The sequence below is a fragment of the Andrena cerasifolii genome, chromosome 1 (assembly GCF_050908995.1).
Source record: "Andrena cerasifolii isolate SP2316 chromosome 1, iyAndCera1_principal, whole genome shotgun sequence".
Lineage (NCBI taxonomy): Eukaryota > Metazoa > Arthropoda > Insecta > Hymenoptera > Andrenidae > Andrena > Andrena cerasifolii.
The window spans coordinates 4239252-4259020 of NC_135118.1; the positions used below are offsets into that span (position 1 = coordinate 4239252).

Here is a 19769-nt window from a genome sequence, read left to right on the forward strand (position 1 = left end):
TTGTTTAACGGGTTGTACGTGGTTACGGGTATAATATATATATATATATATATATATATATATAAAGTTAAAGTTGAGGTAATTACGTACTGTTTAAAATTCAAAACTATTATAAATAAGTACACTGTAAACATTACATAGGGTTTTTCAATTTCCAATGTGCACCTACTGATACACAGAAATGACGAGTTCTTATTGAACGTTATACATAAAATTAAAAGATTTTATTACGAATATTTTATAAAGTTATTGCCATCGCCTTGTTGCGTGGCCGTTTAGTGAATTTTGTACGGAGTTTATCCTTTAACTAATTTCAAACATTTAAAACTTCCGCTAATTTCACCTTCTTTCCTTTCCCTACTATTTTCAACCATGTCAGAGGCCGGTATTCATAGTCGCTACTTATTCTTAAGCAAATGCTTAATCATGCGTCATCCTCTACTAACCTAGTAGCTAGTAAAGGATGCCGAATGCTTAATCATGCGGCATCCTCTACTAACCTAGTAGCTAGTAAAGGATTTCGAATGCTTAAGCATTTGCTTAAGAATAAGTAGCGACTATGAATACCGGCCGTACATTCGATTAATCATCCTACTTATCAAAAAAGTGACCGCGAGGCGGCGCCCTCCGCGGTACTTACCTAGCCTATACATTTATTATAAATAATCACTGTATATAATTAGAATCTTACAGAATATCCAATTACATTTGTTTTACATCATGTAGATTGTAGACTGTACTCCCTGTCATTTAAGAAAGAACCCGTTTCGCGCATGTAGAATGAGCTCAGTGGCTCCGAAAAAGCGTTGGTGGGGGTACAGCCAATAGTGGCGTCTCCCGGCACGAATGAGCGTCAACAAGCGCAGAACCAGTGGTTCTCAACAACAGCAGCATAATTAACACTCAATAATTGGCATGGAAGGAAAACTCGTAGATACTGACAATTAGTTTATACTCCTTACACAATGAAACAGTGTAGTCATACCAGTCATACCACGAACAGTACAAGGCAGCGTTTTTACAATGAAAACGATCAAGATCAGAGAATAGGTCGACACTTCTTGCTGTTGGTAGTTAAATGTGCGCGAATCTCCACTATTTTCCCTTGTACAGAAAAATCGTGTGATCGTCAATCTCAGGTCCCAAATTAATTTTTAAGTCAGTGCATTCAGTAACATTGGCATTTATTTATTTATTTCATTGGATCTTCGTACATTATCATTACCATACCATACATAATTACGAGGACGTTATCTTTCCACCGCAACGCGTTATAAACAACGTTGGGAACCGCTGCTATTGACGATTCAAACATGCATATATAGTATAGTATTTACATACAAGTACATACGTGTGTAACGTTTGATTTCATTAGGTTCATGGTATTCTAAAAAATTTACATATGCATTACTATCGAATGCATACGTTTCATAATTCACCGTAAAGGCTGGAACAGACACGTCGAGTAGTTTAGTCGAGTAGCGAATAACTTAGTAATTTACCAATGTTTTACTAAACTACTTGACTACATTTTAGTGTTCACTCACGAAAAAGTACTAAATTACTCGCTATTCGACCAAATTACTCGACGTGTCTGAATCAGCCTTAATATGAAATTCATATGATAGAAAAACCTAGCATATCATGATTAAGATAAAAAGAGGCAGAACACTGGTATATCTACAAATGAGTAAGACACGAAGCGTAAATAGAAGGAAGATAGAATGCTGAATGTGCGAAAGCAAGAAGAAAATGAGCAAGAGTGAAAAGGACGGATAACGTATTTAAACACATTATGACTAAAAGAGAGGAAGGGAGTGTATTCGGTATTCCAGGTTGAGCATGTATAATAAGATCGAGCACCGTTAAATCAACACGAAAACTGTACAGTGACCATTCCAAGTGCAAACGGCGGAAGACTACTTAACCTACTTCATTACATTTTTGGTGTGTAACGTTTAGTGGTAATGTACTTTATATTGACTTTACTTTCTAAAAAAAAATTTAATTCTTTCACGTGGGTCTAACTTATTGATTCTACTATCTTAACAAGGTGTATATTTCTTGTGATTTTTACAATTGAATGCATTCGAAATTAACACAAGGGAAGACCCCGAACCCAAAAATTCAAAAAATTCTGAAACTTTGTTAATATGTAGGGGATCTCCACCTGATTACAACGCATTTTTTTTTTTGCTGGCCAAATTCACTCGAAAGGGGTGAAATTAATCCCTGAAAATTCGGCTATTTTCCGTTTTTGTGTTATAACTCGCGAACTGTAAGAGATAAAATAAAAATTTGTCGTCAAAAGTTACTTCTTTTAATTTGATCTATCATTTGATGAAGAAATTATTTTACAGTTCACGAGTTATAACAGAAAATCGGAAAATAACCGGATTTTCGGGAGTAAATTGCACCCCCTTAGAGCGAATTTGGGCAGCAAACAAAAATTGCGTTATAATCAGGAGGAAATTTCCTACATATTCACAAAGTTTCAGAATTTTTTGAATTTACGTGTTCGGGATATTCCCTTATCAGTGCGACATTGACATCGTTACAATTTTCCATCTATAATTTTAAATTGCTTGTTTGCATTTTGCGACCAGCAGAAACATTATAAAACACGTCTAAATGGTACTTGTCGAACTTTGGGTTCTTTAAGATAATATATTTCCAATATAAAATTTCTCCTATCAATACTATCAAAGCTAATAAATAGCCAACTATAATGGCAATAAAGGCACCTTGGAGCTTATAAAGATTGACTAATGCCTTTTCAGACCCTGTTTCTTGTCGTATCTCCATAATTTTCGACCATTCCATGACATCGCTCAACCACTTTTCGACTAATCCAATTTCTATTAGGCGTTGTACCTGAAAGCATTTATCGTGCAAGAAACATCATTATCAACCCCTCGTGGTCACACCTTATAATCACAAATTGGTCACACAGGGTTCACTGTACCCCGGCGTAATTTTTTGAGTTTCCATTTTCGTATTTTTGAATCTTCTAAGTTTTCACTGAAAATTGTGCATTCGTAATACTTATACAGTCATGGTCTAATAGTCTTTTTTCTAGAAATGCAAATTTGGATATGATAAAATGTGTAGTTGAATGTTGTTATATTTTTTTTATTTTTGTTGTTGCGACAAATCCCCTTCGAAAGACGTGAAGGCGCGACATATCAATTCGATAATTGCTCTTGGGGTGCGGTACACCCCGTGCGACCACGAAGGGTTAAAGAATTTCATAGTAATTTGTAATGAAAGCAAAAAGTACCAAAGTATCAACGCGTGGTTTTAACGGCGAATTCTTCTCCATACCAAGGGCGATCGGCATATTTATGGCACACTCTTCCATGATGTGCAAATTATGTTTCATCGATGGATCCTCTTTCGTTTTGTCCTCTCTTTGTTCCTTCTCAAGTATCTGTCTCTTCACACGGGCATATCGAAGCAAATAGGAATTCTCATAGTAACAGAAAGATCCATTTGCTACTTTCTCAATGGCTTCACTTTCGTTCACGATCAATTGGAATTTGTTACCAATTTCCTGACTGGTCCGATCCGACGATGTCAGGAAGAAGTGCTTGCTCTCTTTGTCCCATCCTCCAACGTCTATAGAGCTTTTGGCCAATTGTGTCAGTGCGTCGATAGTAACTCTGTGTTGAAGTTATGAAATAAATGAATCGATTGATTTACTCTTGACCGCGTAATGAATGCCATAGCGAAAGTATAAGCACACTGCAACAAAATGGTGACTTCAACCTGGCCACTGGATTTGCAAGCGTGGCAGTCATGCTGGCTCGATAAGCAACTGCAACCAGAATGCTATAAATCCACCACCACCCAATAAATACTCGTACTGCCCAAGGGTTAGGCAAGCTAGGTAATGAAACTTGGAACAACATGCTATAAGTACATAATATACTATTCTGTATCCCTGTAAACAAGTATAATCCCCTCATTTCCTTCTTCATGGACGTAGTTAGCATATGCATTATGTGCTTCTTATAAAATTCCGATAAGAAGTAAAATGCAATGCCTCCCAAAATTAATGTAAGGAGAAGTGCGATCCAGGTATAAAGTCTGCAAACAAAAATATGTACGTTTCCCCCGTGCTTTCTTTACACTTCTTTCTACTTGCACATACTTAAACGGAAGTATTAGAAGTTTCCATGAATTTATCGTCAAAGATTCTGGTGTCAGGAAAGTGAGGCATTCTGTATTGTATGGGATAGTTAAATCAAAATAATTCAAGTGCTGCAATGTATAATGTAAATCGCCCAGATAAAATGCAGCCTTCCCTTGCATGGCTTCGCTTATAAGACCTGTGTAGGTTTGATTGTCGTCTTCAGTGCCCCATTTCTCAGAAGCAATGTTGCGTGGCATATAATACTTCGGTTTGAAGTTCATTGCTTCTGATATAGTCTGTACTAGCTAAAAAGTATGATTGGTAAAAACAAAGGGCACCAAGCAGTTTGTACAGTACGTACTTCAAATTCTATCCCCAGAGCATCTGTATTATTACTTGGCCTCTTGTTATAATAAGCTCTCGACTTCTCAGTTACAGCTGGAATGTGCTCAAAAACAGCAATTCTGAAATTTATATTAGTGCCCTCTTAATCTAACACAGTCGAAATATTTCTATACATTTACTTTATATCTACTACTGACCGTAAATGTTTATTTCGTATATCTTTGGTTTTATCTGCAAAGTGATTGATGTTATAGCGTAGTTTGCCTCGGTACCATGTGTTTATGTACTTGGTTTTTGTAAACGATTTTCTGTGAGCAGGGAAATACACGGTATCCAGCTCAATTCTTTCTTTAGATATTTTTTCACCAGAACGATGCGTATAAGCATTGTAACGACGTATGAAAACTACATTAATTATTCTATTCCACAAGTAGCGCAAATTCGGTTGGAACAGTCGGTGGTCGTATAAAAGTAAGAACAATCCACGAGTATCAATTAGATGTTCCCTAGAATCGAGGCATAAGAAATTTAATTCATTTTTTGCAAGAGACGTTGCACGTAACAGGTTTCCCCGGTTTAATGCGTGCCGGTCGGGATCGATCAGTCGCAATAAACCGGGACAGGTGAAGTAGTGAATAAAATAGATATCATCAAGAGACCCATGGACTGAGAAATGATAAGGCGGTGCATGTGGCCGGAATCATACTGAAAATTATAATTTTCATATTTTTTATTAGACTTTTATGAAACTGTTGCGTTCTGCACGCACTAATACGGGGAAAATTATAATATACTCGGCTAAAAAATATTGGTCCATCTACTATAAATACACGGTAGAAAATTATTCAACTTTATACGGTTGACATTCATTTTGCGAACACTACAATATTTCGTGAACATGGTCTAGGCGAGAGCCTATGGCGCGGTTTTACCCCAGGCTATAAGGTAAATGTCCTAATACCTGGACACGTCCCAGTACCTGGACACTAGTGTAAATAATACTGATTATTACATTTAATATTCGCTTTATCCATAAAAGAACTATTTTATTCATTTATTCAGATATTTCATAAAATATATTCATGTACATATTTTTTTTAGTAAACTCGTAACGCTCGTAATAAAAATAAATTTTCTTTAACTCTCCAGTTTACACCATTTTAGTATTGCTCTTATCTGATTTGCTAAACAGCCTCTACTTTTTCTTACAATATTAAAATCATTATTTAACACCTTAGCAATTATTACTTTGTATTCTTGTTATCTAGTTTTAATGATAATATACAATTCAATATTCATGATAGATTGTTTTTACTCAAGTTTGTTTACTCATTGGAATAAATTATTTATACAGAAAAAATATGCGAGTAGGAAAAACTATTGTGTTGTTTTTTTTATTTAATTTCCCGAGAAAATATCAAAATTGCTGTAGTTTTATCATGTGTCCAGGTAATGGGACAGTAAAATCGGGACACCGGGACATACTAGTTAAGCTGTCCAGGTATTGGGCCATTGTAAGGACTATGAATTTTCAATATTTTACGAAATTATTCAATTCAATAACATGTTGGTTTTTTTAATCATAAAGTACACAGTGCCCCATGTAATTGCAAAATCGTTTTTATATAAATCGACTTGTATAAGGACTTGTACAGGTATTGGGACATTTACCTTATTCACGAAAAAATGTAGAATACATAGTTGGAAACGGATAGCAATTTATTTTAATTCGGGCCACCCTTTGTTGAGCATTTGTGTTAGAACGGCCAGAATCGAAGAGCCGGATGTATGTTATCTAGTAATCGCTTCAACAAATCGCTCATTCTTTTTTTTTGTTACGAGGGACTTGAATAGATATTAACGGTATTTATCTACCTTTCTGTATATTGCAAAAATTCAGAAGTCAAAAAACCGTTGGCAACCAGTATAACGTACGCATTGCAGCCGACTGCCTTACTGTCGGCCAAAATCGTTCGAATTCGTCTCCTCGGCCGTGAAAATTGTTCGTTCTGTCGCACTGCGATCTACGATAACATAAATGCGCATGGAAAAATGTATTAATAACTTGAGATCCCGTATCTCACCTCATATTTTGATATAATCGTAGAGCCTTGAACACGCGTGATATCTACAAGTGTTCGGTATACAGAATCGGTAACGAAGACTACACACTTGGTTCGCTGCAAGATTTCTTCCATGATCTTTTCTACGGCCGATTTCAAATTCTCCTCGTCTTTCTCGCATTGATACTCTTTATGAAATCCACTATACAGTATTAAACATAAATAATTTATGTTTGTTCGAATACAAATAAATATAAATCACTATCTATCTTATCGTTAATTTTATACATACAGTATTTCCTCTTTACGACGGGCTCGGTTTGGTGTACACGATACGGACTTTTCGCTATCCCCACCACTTCTGTCTCACTCTTGTCCGGCGAAGGCGAGAGCGAGATGGAATTAGAGCGAGCGAGAGGCACTGAAAGCGAGCGAGAACGGTACGAGACAGACGACGCGTTGATGTTTTGTCTCGCTCCGTCTTTCGGACGCCTGACACTCTGTCCTTTGCATGCACGACCATCGCGCACGCTCGCCGCGCACGCAGTGTTCCATCTCGCTCCCTCCTTCGGTCAGAAAGAAGCGAGAAACGAACACTCGGCATTAGAGCTCTGTTCACGATACGGGCTCAACGCCGGTCTCGACCAGCGAGCTGCTAACGAGGAAATACTGTATATATACATATACAGGGTCATCCGCTTATTTCGGAACAACAACGCTACAAGTATTCTTACTTCTACAATCATACTATGACAACGGCGTGCGGCTCGGCAACTACATTACAGCTGAGGCCGATCGCTCGTCGGAGTCCCGCACTTATGCTTCCCCAAGCTAACGCGATTGTTCGCGGCGGCAGCATTTTACGCCGCAATGGATTCGCAGCAGTTTAGGCTGCCACGACGAGAGAGTGAAAGCGAAGAGGTTGAACGGTCATTTCACGCCAAACCGATCACTTTTTTCAAATTGTAAACCGGCAAAATGATGACTTAAATACCCCCTCTTTTTTTCACTTGGACTTCATAATATTTCCATTTTGCCAAACTTTCTGACATCGTTTTTTTTAACGATTTTATTCAGCTTCGATCCTCTGTTTGTATGTTTGTATGGTTCAAATCTGGCAACTCAAATTTAACTCACTTCCAACTGTCCAATTGTCTTGAAACTTTGCAGGCGTGCGTAGTTTGGATGACAATACAATATTTAAAAAAAAAATTAACCCCGAGCAGGTGAAAAAAGTACCCAGTCATCGATAAATATAACCCATAACCACAAATCCAAACGACTTGAAATCAGCCACTCGCGTTTTTTACGAAAACGACAAAAAGTCGCTGCGTTCGGGACGCCAGTCGTATCGCGATTACCGAAAATACACAATTTATCGAGAAATGATCCGTCACGTATGTACGAATAATAAAACTAAAACTTTGCAGGCGTTCGTAGTATATCACCATCAAAATTGAAATACAAGAAAATAATTATATTTTAGTTTTTAGTGCATTTTAATTTAGTTTTTTACTACATTTTTAATAAAATCGTTTAACATATATTTTTTTATTTTATGACGAGGTTCGTCGCGTATGCGCCAGATGGCTCTCACTCTTTGTTTTCTCTTTCTCGTCGTCGCGACGTGACACAAATATATCGTTATTGCTCTAAGTGTTCACCTTCTACTACGCGTAGGGAATTGCCTGGCAACTGTGGTCAAATCGTCAAATGCAAATCTTGACATATTTATGATTGTAGTACAGTAAACACTCGGATTAAGGGGAGGTTCCGGTCTAAAATTTTAGGAATACGCGTTTAAAAGGATTTGTTGAAATTCGTAAAATTCCCGAAGTTATAGGCATTTGAGTAGCGGCAAATGCATGGGTAACACCCGGCCACTCGGCACTCACGTAAAACTTTAAACGCGTTTTTCTCGAAACAGTGTTCTCAAAATGGTGGGACCTGTATCTCCAAAATTTATTATCCGATTCGACTGAAACTTTTCTTATTTTGAAGAATATACTTCTGGCTAGGGGGGAAATCAGAAAAAAAATACAAAAATGACATTCTTTTATAAAATAACGACATTTGAAGTTTGAAATCACTCCCTATACTTTTCATCCTTTCAACGCCTTGGAAATTATAAATTTTCAATTTTTTGTATTTTTTCTGGTATCCCCCCTAGCCAGAAATATATTCTTCAAAATAAAAAAAGTTTCAGTCGAATCGGATAATAACTTTTGGGGATACAGGTCCCACCGATTTTGATCAATTTTTTGACGCCACGACTTTAACGACCCCCCAGTGCCGTCTGTAATGATTAATTATAAAACAAAAAATACATTTCTATAACTTAAGGCATCCTTAATACAATGCAAAAAGTCTCATTAAATTATATGTAGTAGTTTTCCTTTAATTAATTCCTAAAGATCACCTATTTTTGGGAGTTCTAGACCGGAACCTCCCCTTAAACTCGTCGAACGGGGCCGGTGGCGGGCGTACGATGCGTTGCGGACATTATTCCGTGCGGCCAGTGCCGCGAGTGAAAAAACCAAAGAGCAAGCGAGAGCGAACGAAACAGTTGACACGAAGTTGCCGTCGACTCGTTCGTTCCCTCTCGTTCGTTCTCGGGTTCTGTCACTCTCGACCGAAGGTTTCCAAGAAATGGTGGGGATAGTCTCACCGGGCGTACTACGCATGGTAAAAACGGGGCTATAACGAGGATTTACTGTAGTAACAATGTTTGTAGCGCTGTTGCCTTCCTCGTCTGTTGTTGCGCGCGTGGGTTCCGAGATAAGTAGATTAGATGACCCTGTCTTGTATGGAGGACATTCCATGCGAACTCGGACAGATTTCGAAGTAAGTTTTCGTAGATTGCTGAAATTCGAATATGTTGTAGTCTTTAGTGATATTTAAACGTACCTCAAAGGATTATTCGAATTTTGAAAAATGTCGATTTTACAGCTGTTTGAAGTTAAGTGCTACCTTTTTTCAATAAATTATAGCTATGGAAGTAGTAAACGGATGGGGATGAGCTTAACGGTGCTTATAGAGAAGACATTGAAGTTTTAAGAAAAAATTATTTCAGTTTAAAAAAAAATTTAACCTTTTTTGTGCAATTATTTTAAACAAATGCAGGTTTAACAACGGGCGCGATTTTAAAAATCTGAGAAAAAAACAGAATATAGTTCTATCCTTCCCCTTCATGGTCTAATTGTCAAAAATATGGGCATTTTAAAATTGGCCCTGTAAAAATTGTCAAAAGTTGACGCTGCGTCGCCCAGGACCGCGGTACTCGCAACGGCCAAGCGGCTATACCTAATATTCTTATACAGGAATCTCGAAAATGGTAAGTATTTGAAAAAAACTGAAGGAGGAAAACTCTTACTGTTTTTTATATCCAACATAATATGTTATCTGAATTTTTGGTGTTCGCAATATTTTCCTTGAAATGAGGGTGACTTTTAGTTTTTTAAATGGAATGCTATATATTTGAGTACCAAATATGAAAGTGACTGTCAAAACAAATTCAACTATATGGTACACTATGACCTTCAAGGTCACACAAGGTTAGGAATGAAAGAAAGAAACTCAATCTACTAGATAGATAGTTCAATATATTTACTTCATCCCTAACCTTGTGTGGCCTTGAAGTCATAATATACAATATGGTTGAATTTGTCTTGACAGTCGCTTTCAAATTTGGTAATTAAATATATAGCATTCCATTTAAAAAACTGAAAGTCGCCCTCGTTTCAAGGAAAATATTGCGAACACCAAAAATTGAGATAACATTATGTTGGACATAAAAAACAGTAAGAGTTTTCCTGCTTCAGTTTTTTTCAAATATTTACCATTTTCGAGAATCCTGTATAAGAAATTTTTAAAATCGCGCCCGACGTTAAATACCTGTATTTGTTTAAAATAATTGCCCAAAAATGGTTAAAAAAAAATTTTTTAAACTGAATTAATTTTTTCTTAAAACTTCAATGTCTTCTCTATAAGCACCGTAAAGCTCTTCTCCATCCGTTTACTAATTCCATAGCTATAATGTATTGAAAAAAAATTAGCACTTAACTTGAAACAGCTGTAAAATCGACATTTTTCAAAATTTTGAAAAATCCTTTGAGGTACGTTTAAATATCACTAAAGACTACAACATATTCGAATTTCAGCAATCTACGAAAACTTACTCCGAAATCTGTCCGAGTTCGCATGGAATGACTCGTTTAGTATCTTATCAACAGGGCCGTTCCTAGCGGGGGTGCAGAAAGTGCCCCCGCACCTGGGCGGCGTAACCTAGATACGCCAAAATCACGCACAAGATGTGCATAATTCCCTCGGCGTAATAACACGCCGACGTCACTCGAGGTGTTAAACTCGTGAAACTGTTTTAACCGGCGATTGATTGTTATTAATACATACTTTTTACCGGCCACGAGGATGATTTGCAGAAGGAAAACGAGGAGCATCGTCGTTTGAACTGGAATACGACATAGAATCGAAACAATAGACGGGTTATATACCGATTCGTTACCCTTTGGCTGCACGATCAGGATAATTGAATATTCTGGAATGTAATTTGCCTGGAAATTAAGTTACATAAGTAATGCAATCGATAATGGGAATGCAAGTTAGGGAGCGAGCTCATCAGTGTCAATTTCATGGAGAAGGTCATGGGTTGAGTTTATTTCGAGCCGTAAAACAGTCCCGTAATAAGTTAATCTGCAGTGACGGACCGGCCAGGGTATCAGCGTGCCCTATGGCAAGTGGGCCCTGTGGGCCCATATCAGACAATATCTTAAAAATGTTGACGACCTTTCAGTAACTTGAAAACATGATAGAACTAAAATTTACGTTGTATTACTGTTTTAACCCTCGCCAGACGGCACAATTGCACCCTCGTATATTTTATATGAATATTCTCACTGTCGGTATAATTTGTATGATAAATTGACAACATTTAGACTCATTGAAAATCAATAAAAAAAATTCCCAAATTTTCTTTTATAATGTAAATTACTATTTTTGTTTTACTCTTTTTATAATAAAATAACATTATCATTAAAAAAAAATCGCATTCTTTTTTTCTTGCATTATCTTCATACAAAATATATGGGGGCGCCACTGTGCCTATGCCGCTGTTATGGATGCAACACTCAACTCGACCCCCTATCTCGGAAGGGGGTTGAGATATTTTTCTGAAATTTGGGGTGTATAATCTAGACGAAAAATTTAGAGATGCCACGAAGCTTCAGCCATCCCCGACTTCTCGAAAAAATGTTATCGCAATTTAAAAACGCAAAATTTACAATTGTTTCTGTGCCGTCTGACGAGGGTTAATAAAATCATTTTTCGAGGATACATTATATTTAAGAATATAATAAATAACTCCGAAAAAACAATTCAGATCCGGGTTATGCGAGGCCGACGCATATGTTATTTTCTATCAAAATTAAATGACAGCCTTACAGTTGTGGGTGGGCCCCTTTTGTCTCCTGGCAACCAGTATTTTCGGACCCAGTCCGCCACTGACAATCTGGTAATGCCTTAACGATCAATAGATGTTGAACGCTGATTATTGCGAATATCAATTTCCTTTCAACTTGAAATGAAATTTTGAACTTGTATTGTTCTTCGATGACCGCCATAAAATCAGGGGCGAATTATATTTTATTTTATTTGGTATGAATTTGAATATCAATATATATATATATATATAAATCAAATTTCTTACCAAATAAAATATTGCACGAAAGAACAGTAGAAATATTGTACTAATTTCTTCAACGATGTGAATAAATTGTCTCGCTGTTTATTGCCATAAAAGATTGGGTTGAAATAATGCTCCGAGGATCCTTTGTTTTTATGAGGGAACTGGTTAATTAGACAGAAAAGGATTTTATCGCGGAATATTTTCAAAATTGATACCAAGATCACACTTCTCGAACTTATCGGCGAGTGATTAAGTAACGAATTTGTTAAGTCACGCTTCGTTATCGGAGCATTATGCATGCGCGAACGGATCTTCATTAAGATTTGTCGATGACAGCATATATATCACGTAGAGCACTTTGTATTTAGTCCATATTGTAATCCTATTCGGTAACCGCGAAATACGCCCGTCGTGCACCAAGGTGAAGTATTTTATTAGAAGGCATTCTTTTGTAAAAAAAAGAACATCAATCCTACACTTGGTCAGACTTTTAGCTAAAAAGATTTAATTAATAAAATGCACGAGTATTAGCTGATTTTTAAAATACCTTTGCGCCAAACTACACGTGTCTGTGTTATTTGATTGTACAGGTGTTCCACATCAATGAACATGATAAAGATACAGAAAATGATTCCTGACTTGCCGAAAGGTCCCCTGGAGTCTTATAGAAACCGCGCGACATTTGACTGGAAGTTGCTGAAATACAATTTAGAAGGAGAGGATTTTATCAATTTTCAGGTAAGTAAGATAGGAAATAATTAATTCCAGTATAATATCAAGCTATTAATTGATTTTTACAACCTTTTAAATGTTGGCTGCACAATGCAGATACTATTTCTGATTTCATTTTTATCGTTTCAGAAAACCTTGTGGGCATTTATAGAGAAGACACCAATATTTCAAAACCGTACCTGCCATTCGTTAGACGAGCAACGAAAGCTTTGTAGTCTTCAACTTAAATCACTAATCGATCATAATGTGGCAGTAAGTGCTATTACTTACAATTATGGATGAAGAGAATGAGTAGCTTTTATTCGTATAATTCATTTATAATTTTCATGTAGCATCCGCTAAGCCATACGCATTGGTTTAATATACTATATCAGTACGATGCTTCGATACCAGTGAAACTAGGTATAACACAAGGCTTGGTGCCATCTGCGATCATGGCCATGGGCTCAAAAGATCAGAATGACATCTTGGACAAGATTCAATCTGGAGAGGTAAGCACACAAGTACTGAGCTTTTTCAAATACAAAGTGTTTCAGAATTCTATTTCAAACTCGAACGAGGGTAAACACTACTTGGGACCTTGGCTGTTGCTTGAATTTAAATCGACAGTTCTAAATGCCGTACGTTTTAAATAAACAATGCGCAACTGTTATTTCCTCCAGAGTGTGAGCTGTTTCGCATTAACAGAGATGTCTCACGGAACCAACGCAAAAGGCATGAGAACCACAGCAACGTACAATGCGAAAACAAAGAGCTTCGTCTTACATTCCCCCGACTTTGAATCCGCGAAATGTTGGGCCGGCGGTTTAGGTGAATATCGAGCTGAAAATGTATTTCCCGGAGCACAGAGGAAAGCCTCTAGGTAACCAGCGAAAGGCTTATTCTTTTAGGAAAAACTGCAACTCATTCAATTGTATTTGCCCAATTAATCACGCCGGATGAAAAGCACCATGGTCTTCACACTTTCATTGTACCCATCCGTGACCCAGATACTCATATGCCTTGGCCAGGTGTGATCGTTGGTGATATGGGTGAAAAAATTGGAATAAATGGAGTGGACAATGGGTTCGTGATGTTCGATAATTATCACATCCCCCGTAAATGTTTGTTGAATCGAACGGCAAACGTTACAGAAGATGGCAATTACGTGACATCTGTGAAAAACGCGAGCAAAAGATTCGGTGAGAATTTAGAGGAACCACCGACTACTCGCGTTACAATCTGACGTGGTAAAATTCACGGTAAACTTGTGTGCAGGTGTATCGCTGGGCGCGTTGTCTAAGGGTCGCGTCACAATCACATCAATATGCGCAAACTTTGCGTCCGTCGCAATGGTTATCGCTATACGGTATTGCGCTGTGAGGAAGCAATTTGGACCGTCAGAGTCAGAGGAATGGCCGGTTATGGAATATCAAGCACAGGTATTTATACGAGTTAAATGAAAAGCCCTTAACTGAGATTGCTGCACAATTTAAATTTACCATGAACACATAGCAATGGCGATTATTTCCTCACTTGGCAGCAACCTACGCGCTAAAAATATTTTCAGTTGCGATTGTACGTAACATGTATGAGTTTCAAATCAAACTTATGAGTGTACAAAACCCAGAGACACTCGAAAGTGAAGGTATGGAAATGCACGCATTGTCGTGCGCAGCCAAGCCACTATGTTCATGGACTAGCAGAGATATCCTTCAGGATTGCAGAGAATCTTGCGGAGGACACGGTTACCTAAAAAGTATATAAACCACGGAGCTGTTGTATGTGAACGATATCGTGCTTTGTTTAAATGTCTCTTTACATTTTTACCTGTTATTAGTGTCACGTTTGGGTGACTTGAGAGCCGAAAACGATGCAAATTGTACATACGAGGGTGAAAATAATGTACTAATTCAGCAAGCGAGCAATTGGTTGCTAAACCAGTGGTCGAACATGATCAACGGGAAGCCTGTCAGTTCTCCATTTCGAACAGCAGATTTCATACAAGATGCCAATGATATCTTACCACTAAAGTTTTCCTGTGCAACGAGTCTTGAAACACTGGAACCAGAAAGTATGTCATCGATTTTGTAATTTAAATCTCACATTAGACCACTGTCCACAGATTCTCTATATTTATAATTGTACAACTTACTTCCTGCAGATTTACTTCTATCTTTTAAGTGGTTAATATGCTACTACGTAAAGAAAACGTATGAATGGGCGCAAGACTTAAAACGCGATGGTTGCAATGACTTCGACGTTAGAAATAACACACAAGTATTCCACGCGCAGACTTTATCTTCTCTGTATGCACAGGTAATGTTTTATTCTTAGTTTTGGGAGCTGCGCGTTATCATTTATCTCATTGGCGTTTTCTTATAGCATACTGTAATGAAATACTTCATAGAATACCTACAAGACCCTTCGTTAAGATCCCAAGAACGCGATGTGCTAAAAAAGTTGTGTTCGCTTTATGGAGCAGTTGGTTTAGAAAAGAGATTAGGAGACTTGTACGCTGGCGGTTATGCATCACCTAATAGTAACATGGATAATTTATTGCGAAAAGGCATTATAATGTTGTGTAAAGACTTAGTTCCGGAGGCTGTAGCCTTGGTCGATGTCTTGGCTCCACCAGATTTCGTTGTAAACTCACCACTGGGAATGGCTGATGGCGAGGTACGTAAATATCGATTGTATTTTATTTTTAATTTTTCCCCAACTTTTTCTAATTTAATTTCACACACAGGTATATAAACACATTAAAGAATGGATTTTCAAAGACAAGGAGAACTTTGAACGACCGTCGTGGTGGAAAATCATAGTACAATCGAAACTGTGATATGTGCACACTCGTAATTGTTTTACAATATTTTTACTATTTTTATAGAATTCGATATTAAATACTGAGACAATAAAGAATTTGTTACTATAATATCCATAGAAAATCTTACATTTTCTGCTCATAATATCTTTAACTTTTAAGAAAGTAAGTACCAAAGAAACATTGTAATTATAGCTCCGTATGCTTCTTAACCATACTTAGGGACTTGTCAGCGTCTGCGAACCATTCATCGTAAACCATTTGTGGTTCAAGCATCCAAAACTTATGAAATGATATAGGTTCTTGCGATGCAAGATAACCAATGGCATAGTCTGCAGGACGTGCCTATAATAAACATACAGAATCAGATATCTATTGAATTCATTGCAGCCAAAGCAAATATATCTATAGGTAATAGGTAAGACTTGAAGAGTAGCAAAGAATATAGGGATATACTTCCGAATGGCCCCAATGGCCGAACGACACGAGCTTTGAGGGGAGAGGGTGTGGACCCTAAATCTAAAATTATAGCTTTGGGTATTTATTATTTTCCGAAATATTAATAGAAAATCATTATTAATTTTTTTTATAAATTATATTTTTGAACTGCATACACGTAGCCCTAACGGGGATCCATCGTGACCCCCAATTTGTTCTACGAAAAGCTGGACGCGGTCTTCTTACCACCGCGCCTAAATGGCACGCGCATATAGCTGAAATTCAAAACCAATTTTCTCGAAAACGAAGCGCGATATTAAAAAATTGTATTTTATATTTTCGTCTTATTTTGACCTGTAGAATCACCCCCCTAGAGTATTGACTATCAATAGAGTAATAGGTATCCACCCTGAATAAGAAGGATTTTATCCGCAAGTTTCTAATTCAAATCTTCAAACTCACATCGGTTCGCTACCATGCTTTACGCGCCCCCCGCACTCATCTAGCCCCAACCAGTACTAATATCCAGAACAAATTGGAAAGTGAAATGCGTTGTGCCGGAATAAGTAAACGGAAATGCTAAATGATTTTTATTAATATCTCGGAAACTAATAAATTCCCGAAGCAATAATTTAAGATTTAGGGTCCACACGCGCTTCCCACCCCTCCAAACCATATGTCGATCGGCCACTGGGGCCATTCGGAAGTACAGCCGAATGTAGTACTATTTTTTTTAATAAACATTACATACTTGATGGAACAATGGTGAGTGTACAGGTTGCACTCCAATTCGTGCTAAACATATACCAAATAGGTACATATCATCCGGGTGTGTGGGCGATGGACAGTCACACCTATCTGACCGTACCATTTCATGAACTAAAGGCGCAGACACGGCAATTCCAGCTCCACCTGTTAAGTACTCGTATCCGTGAACATTATCCCACAATCGATAACCATATCGTTCCCCAATTGCAAGTGGAGCCTTTGGATTATAGCATGTCAGTAATCGTAATAAACGCGCTACACTGATGTCACATAAATTACATTGCATTAATAATCGTATTACTCAAAATGTATGTTATGTACTCCAAAAAAGGATGCTTCACCTGAAAATTGTATCATCATCACTGATTATTAGCCAATTCAAAGCTTTTTTCTTTAATATTTTGTCTGCCTTCACGAGAATATTATAAGTCTTTGCACAGTGTCCATGAGTTGTGTTTGGTACAATAAAAGCATCAGACAAGTACTTATCTATATTGGAAAGAGGTACATTACTTAAGCATTGATCAACGTATGAGTAGCATTATTCGATCAGCCGTTCGCGATCATATAGCAGAATCGATTGTACCAGCTGAGTCGCTGAAGTAGCCAATATCGCTGGCGTACTTAGCCCACGTCTTCTTGATCACAGGAATTCTTTTAGTGTGATACTTTGCACAAGTTTTCACAGCAAAATATACATTTCCAGGAGACACATGGGAACTCTTCGTTTATAACATAGGTATATAACAAAATGGTATGCAAGATGTAATAAATTATATCGCGTTTCATATGATAGTTGAATAAAAATTAGCTTACACATGGATGGAAAACTTTTGGATATGTGACACACTCGGGACTGGAGACGATACATATTTCAGGTACATGCGTCAATCGTACACCTTTCTCAACTTTTAGAACAAAAGACGCAAATTCATACGACGCGTCGATTGAAAAATCGTCTTTTGGAGTTTTACCTTCAATAATCTTCTGTACTAAACTGTACTAACAAAGGATAGCATAGTTTATGTACGTTGTTTACGTACAATAGAATTATAATATGTTTTCAAGTGATATATTCCAATGCGCAGTACCTATATACCTTTCTAGCAAAGTTGACGTCATGGCAAAGCCTGATGCTACGTGCGGATACTTAAATCTTTTATTATGTTCTGCAAAATGATGTATGATAGTTGGTTCGTGGTCGTAGAGCGCATGACCAATCCAGACATTCTGCAACGAGTAATCCATGTAATAACTATCCACGGAATCAGCAAAGTGGTATATTGTGATGACCTACTTTGTCCTCCTTGAATTTAAAAAGAATACCCAACAGCTTACTTAATCTAATAACAGTATTTTCCAGACAGAAGAAAAACCATTTCGAAGTTGGATACATATCCGATAAATGAGCAAGTAGTGGTGTTATTGTCCATGACCCATTAATGTTCAACTCATGAGATAGAACAATTTCAGGGGGATCCTAATATAATGGATCATTATAAACTTTCTACAAATTCAATTCAGCACAGATATGGATCATACGTTACACATACTTTATCGAGGATGCTGGCTTGTTCGACGATATCTTTTCGCAAAACATTAGCGTGAGCTGAATGATAGCCTTCTTTTTGACTTAGTACCACAATAACTACATCATGGGGATCTGTGCAGAAACAATTTACTTGGATGCATCCCACTGGCTAAGTAATAACTATTATAAATAACAGTACTTACTTAAAGTATTTGTATCAGCTTTATTCAGACACAATACGAAAAGTATAATATACACAGTGTTTATGACAGACATTACTTTGGGAATAAATATAAATGACTTTACGTAAACCTAAACTAATAGTTGATATAAACGATTGTGTAACAATTAATAGTATCTCATTGGAAATACCTACAAAACAAGATGTTCACTACGTTTAAACTTTAACTGTTCAAACCCGGCATCACAGACATCGTGGGGTGGAAATCCCGTACGGTGTCAAGCTATTCAGCAGTGGGGGAACCCCACGCATGCGCGCGATGGCGCTGCGACGTCGAACCATGGACATAGGAATATAGAGACGGAGGAACAGTTGCGGGGGGTGATCTCCTTACGGGAAGAGCGACGAGGTAACATACGCCTTCTTTCTATTGGCTGCTGCTTCGCGCAAACGCAGTGATGTGTAATGATGAACGTTTGTCGCGTCGCAAGCAGGGATAGTGGCAGCCATATTTAAAGCGTTGCTCGGAGTGTGGTATGCCTTAGCGTATTAAAGAAAAAGTTATTAAGAACAATGGAACAATAAATGATGTTACGTCAGTATCACTGCTCTAATTCACCTGATATATTTTAATAATTATAGATGCATATTTCCCTTCAATTTTCATTATTTTTACAATTTATATTCGTGAATAATCACTCCGTTAGTATATACTTACAATTAAACGTCTGTATGTACTATAGTCTGATTTTCACTTGACTTGGCTACTTGGCATGACGCTAGTGTCGTTTCGTTTTACCATCGTTTCCCGCCTTGGCGTTGATTGGTTCGACGTGGCGACGCCATCGCGCGCAAGCGTGGCGTTCCCCCACCGCTAAATAACTTACGCCTATGTTATTTCCGTGCGACCCTGCTGATCAACAGTAAGTACATCCTCCTTTTTGTAAAAAGAGAGGGTGTCCCCAATGTATATGTTTCTCTTTTTACCGCCTTCTACATGTTCGCCTATTGCATGCATAGACATATATAGACGGAGCGTGTGCAGAGGGGGGTTGCAAGGTTCGCGGTAAGG

General features: G+C 37.6%; 3 protein-coding genes across 5 annotated transcripts; 1 reads left to right on the forward strand and 2 right to left on the reverse strand.

Moving 5' to 3' along the window:
• Nucleotides 1-1741: 1741 nt before the first annotated feature.
• Nucleotides 1742-15903, forward strand: LOC143378379 (peroxisomal acyl-coenzyme A oxidase 3). 2 transcript variants are annotated; one of them, XM_076830096.1, is made up of 12 exons: nucleotides 1742-1947; nucleotides 12835-12982; nucleotides 13106-13228; nucleotides 13309-13467; nucleotides 13639-13786; nucleotides 13867-14157; nucleotides 14234-14397; nucleotides 14471-14714; nucleotides 14796-15029; nucleotides 15120-15274; nucleotides 15341-15634; nucleotides 15705-15903. In XM_076830096.1, the coding sequence occupies exons 2-12, from the start codon at nucleotides 12848-12850 to the stop codon at nucleotides 15795-15797; spliced, it is 2040 nt and encodes a 679-aa protein (XP_076686211.1). In that variant the 5' UTR covers nucleotides 1742-1947; nucleotides 12835-12847; the 3' UTR covers nucleotides 15798-15903. The 2 variants fall into 2 exon arrangements, with proteins under 2 accessions (XP_076686211.1, XP_076686212.1); XM_076830097.1 differs by lacking the exon at nucleotides 1742-1947 and adding an exon at nucleotides 12539-12665.
• Nucleotides 1957-11001, reverse strand: Ir68a (Ionotropic receptor 68a). 2 transcript variants are annotated; one of them, XM_076830094.1, is made up of 9 exons: nucleotides 10954-11001; nucleotides 6565-6745; nucleotides 6356-6504; nucleotides 4678-4986; nucleotides 4497-4599; nucleotides 4154-4440; nucleotides 3769-4089; nucleotides 3281-3662; nucleotides 1957-2874 (listed from the first exon to the last, which is right to left on the reverse strand). In XM_076830094.1, exons 1-9 carry the CDS (start codon nucleotides 10998-11000, stop codon nucleotides 2569-2571), a joined length of 2085 nt encoding a protein of 694 aa, XP_076686209.1. In that variant the 5' UTR covers nucleotide 11001; the 3' UTR covers nucleotides 1957-2568. The 2 variants fall into 2 exon arrangements, with proteins under 2 accessions (XP_076686209.1, XP_076686210.1); XM_076830095.1 differs by lacking the exon at nucleotides 10954-11001 and adding an exon at nucleotides 6836-7060.
• On the reverse strand, nucleotides 12834-18972 carry LOC143378380 (beta-1,3-glucosyltransferase). Its single transcript, XM_076830099.1, has 9 exons — nucleotides 18720-18972; nucleotides 18539-18648; nucleotides 18283-18465; nucleotides 18085-18215; nucleotides 17802-17982; nucleotides 17572-17707; nucleotides 17327-17474; nucleotides 16969-17245; nucleotides 12834-16124 (listed from the first exon to the last, which is right to left on the reverse strand). Exons 1-9 carry the CDS (start codon nucleotides 18790-18792, stop codon nucleotides 15969-15971), a joined length of 1395 nt encoding a protein of 464 aa, XP_076686214.1. The 5' UTR covers nucleotides 18793-18972; the 3' UTR covers nucleotides 12834-15968.
• Between the last annotated feature and the right edge of the window lie 797 nt (nucleotides 18973-19769).

Excerpts from the sequence above, each read along its gene's own strand:
- Ir68a (XM_076830094.1), bottom strand. The coding sequence starts at position 11,000 with ATGCTCCTCGTTTTCCTTCTGCAAATCATCCTCGTGGCCGGTAAAAA. Across the intron at positions 4,600-4,677 it reads ATACGAAATAAACATTTACG|AATTGCTGTTTTTGAGCACA; the intron begins GTCAGTAGTAGA and ends TATAAATTTCAG. Across the intron at positions 2,875-3,280 it reads AACCACGCGTTGATACTTTG|GTACAACGCCTAATAGAAAT; the intron begins GTACTTTTTGCT and ends AAATGCTTTCAG.
- LOC143378379 (XM_076830096.1), top strand. The coding sequence starts at position 12,848 with ATGAACATGATAAAGATACAGAAAATGATTCCTGACTTGCCGAAAGGT. Across the intron at positions 14,715-14,795 it reads AGGACACGGTTACCTAAAAA|TGTCACGTTTGGGTGACTTG; the intron begins GTATATAAACCA and ends ACCTGTTATTAG. Across the intron at positions 15,275-15,340 it reads TATCTTCTCTGTATGCACAG|CATACTGTAATGAAATACTT; the intron begins GTAATGTTTTAT and ends GTTTTCTTATAG.
- LOC143378380 (XM_076830099.1), bottom strand. The coding sequence starts at position 18,792 with ATGTCTGTCATAAACACTGTGTATATTATACTTTTCGTATTGTGTCTG. Across the intron at positions 17,983-18,084 it reads ACGTCAACTTTGCTAGAAAG|TTTAGTACAGAAGATTATTG; the intron begins GTATATAGGTAC and ends TTGTTAGTACAG. Across the intron at positions 16,125-16,968 it reads ACTCACCATTGTTCCATCAA|GCACGTCCTGCAGACTATGC; the intron begins GTATGTAATGTT and ends TGTTTATTATAG.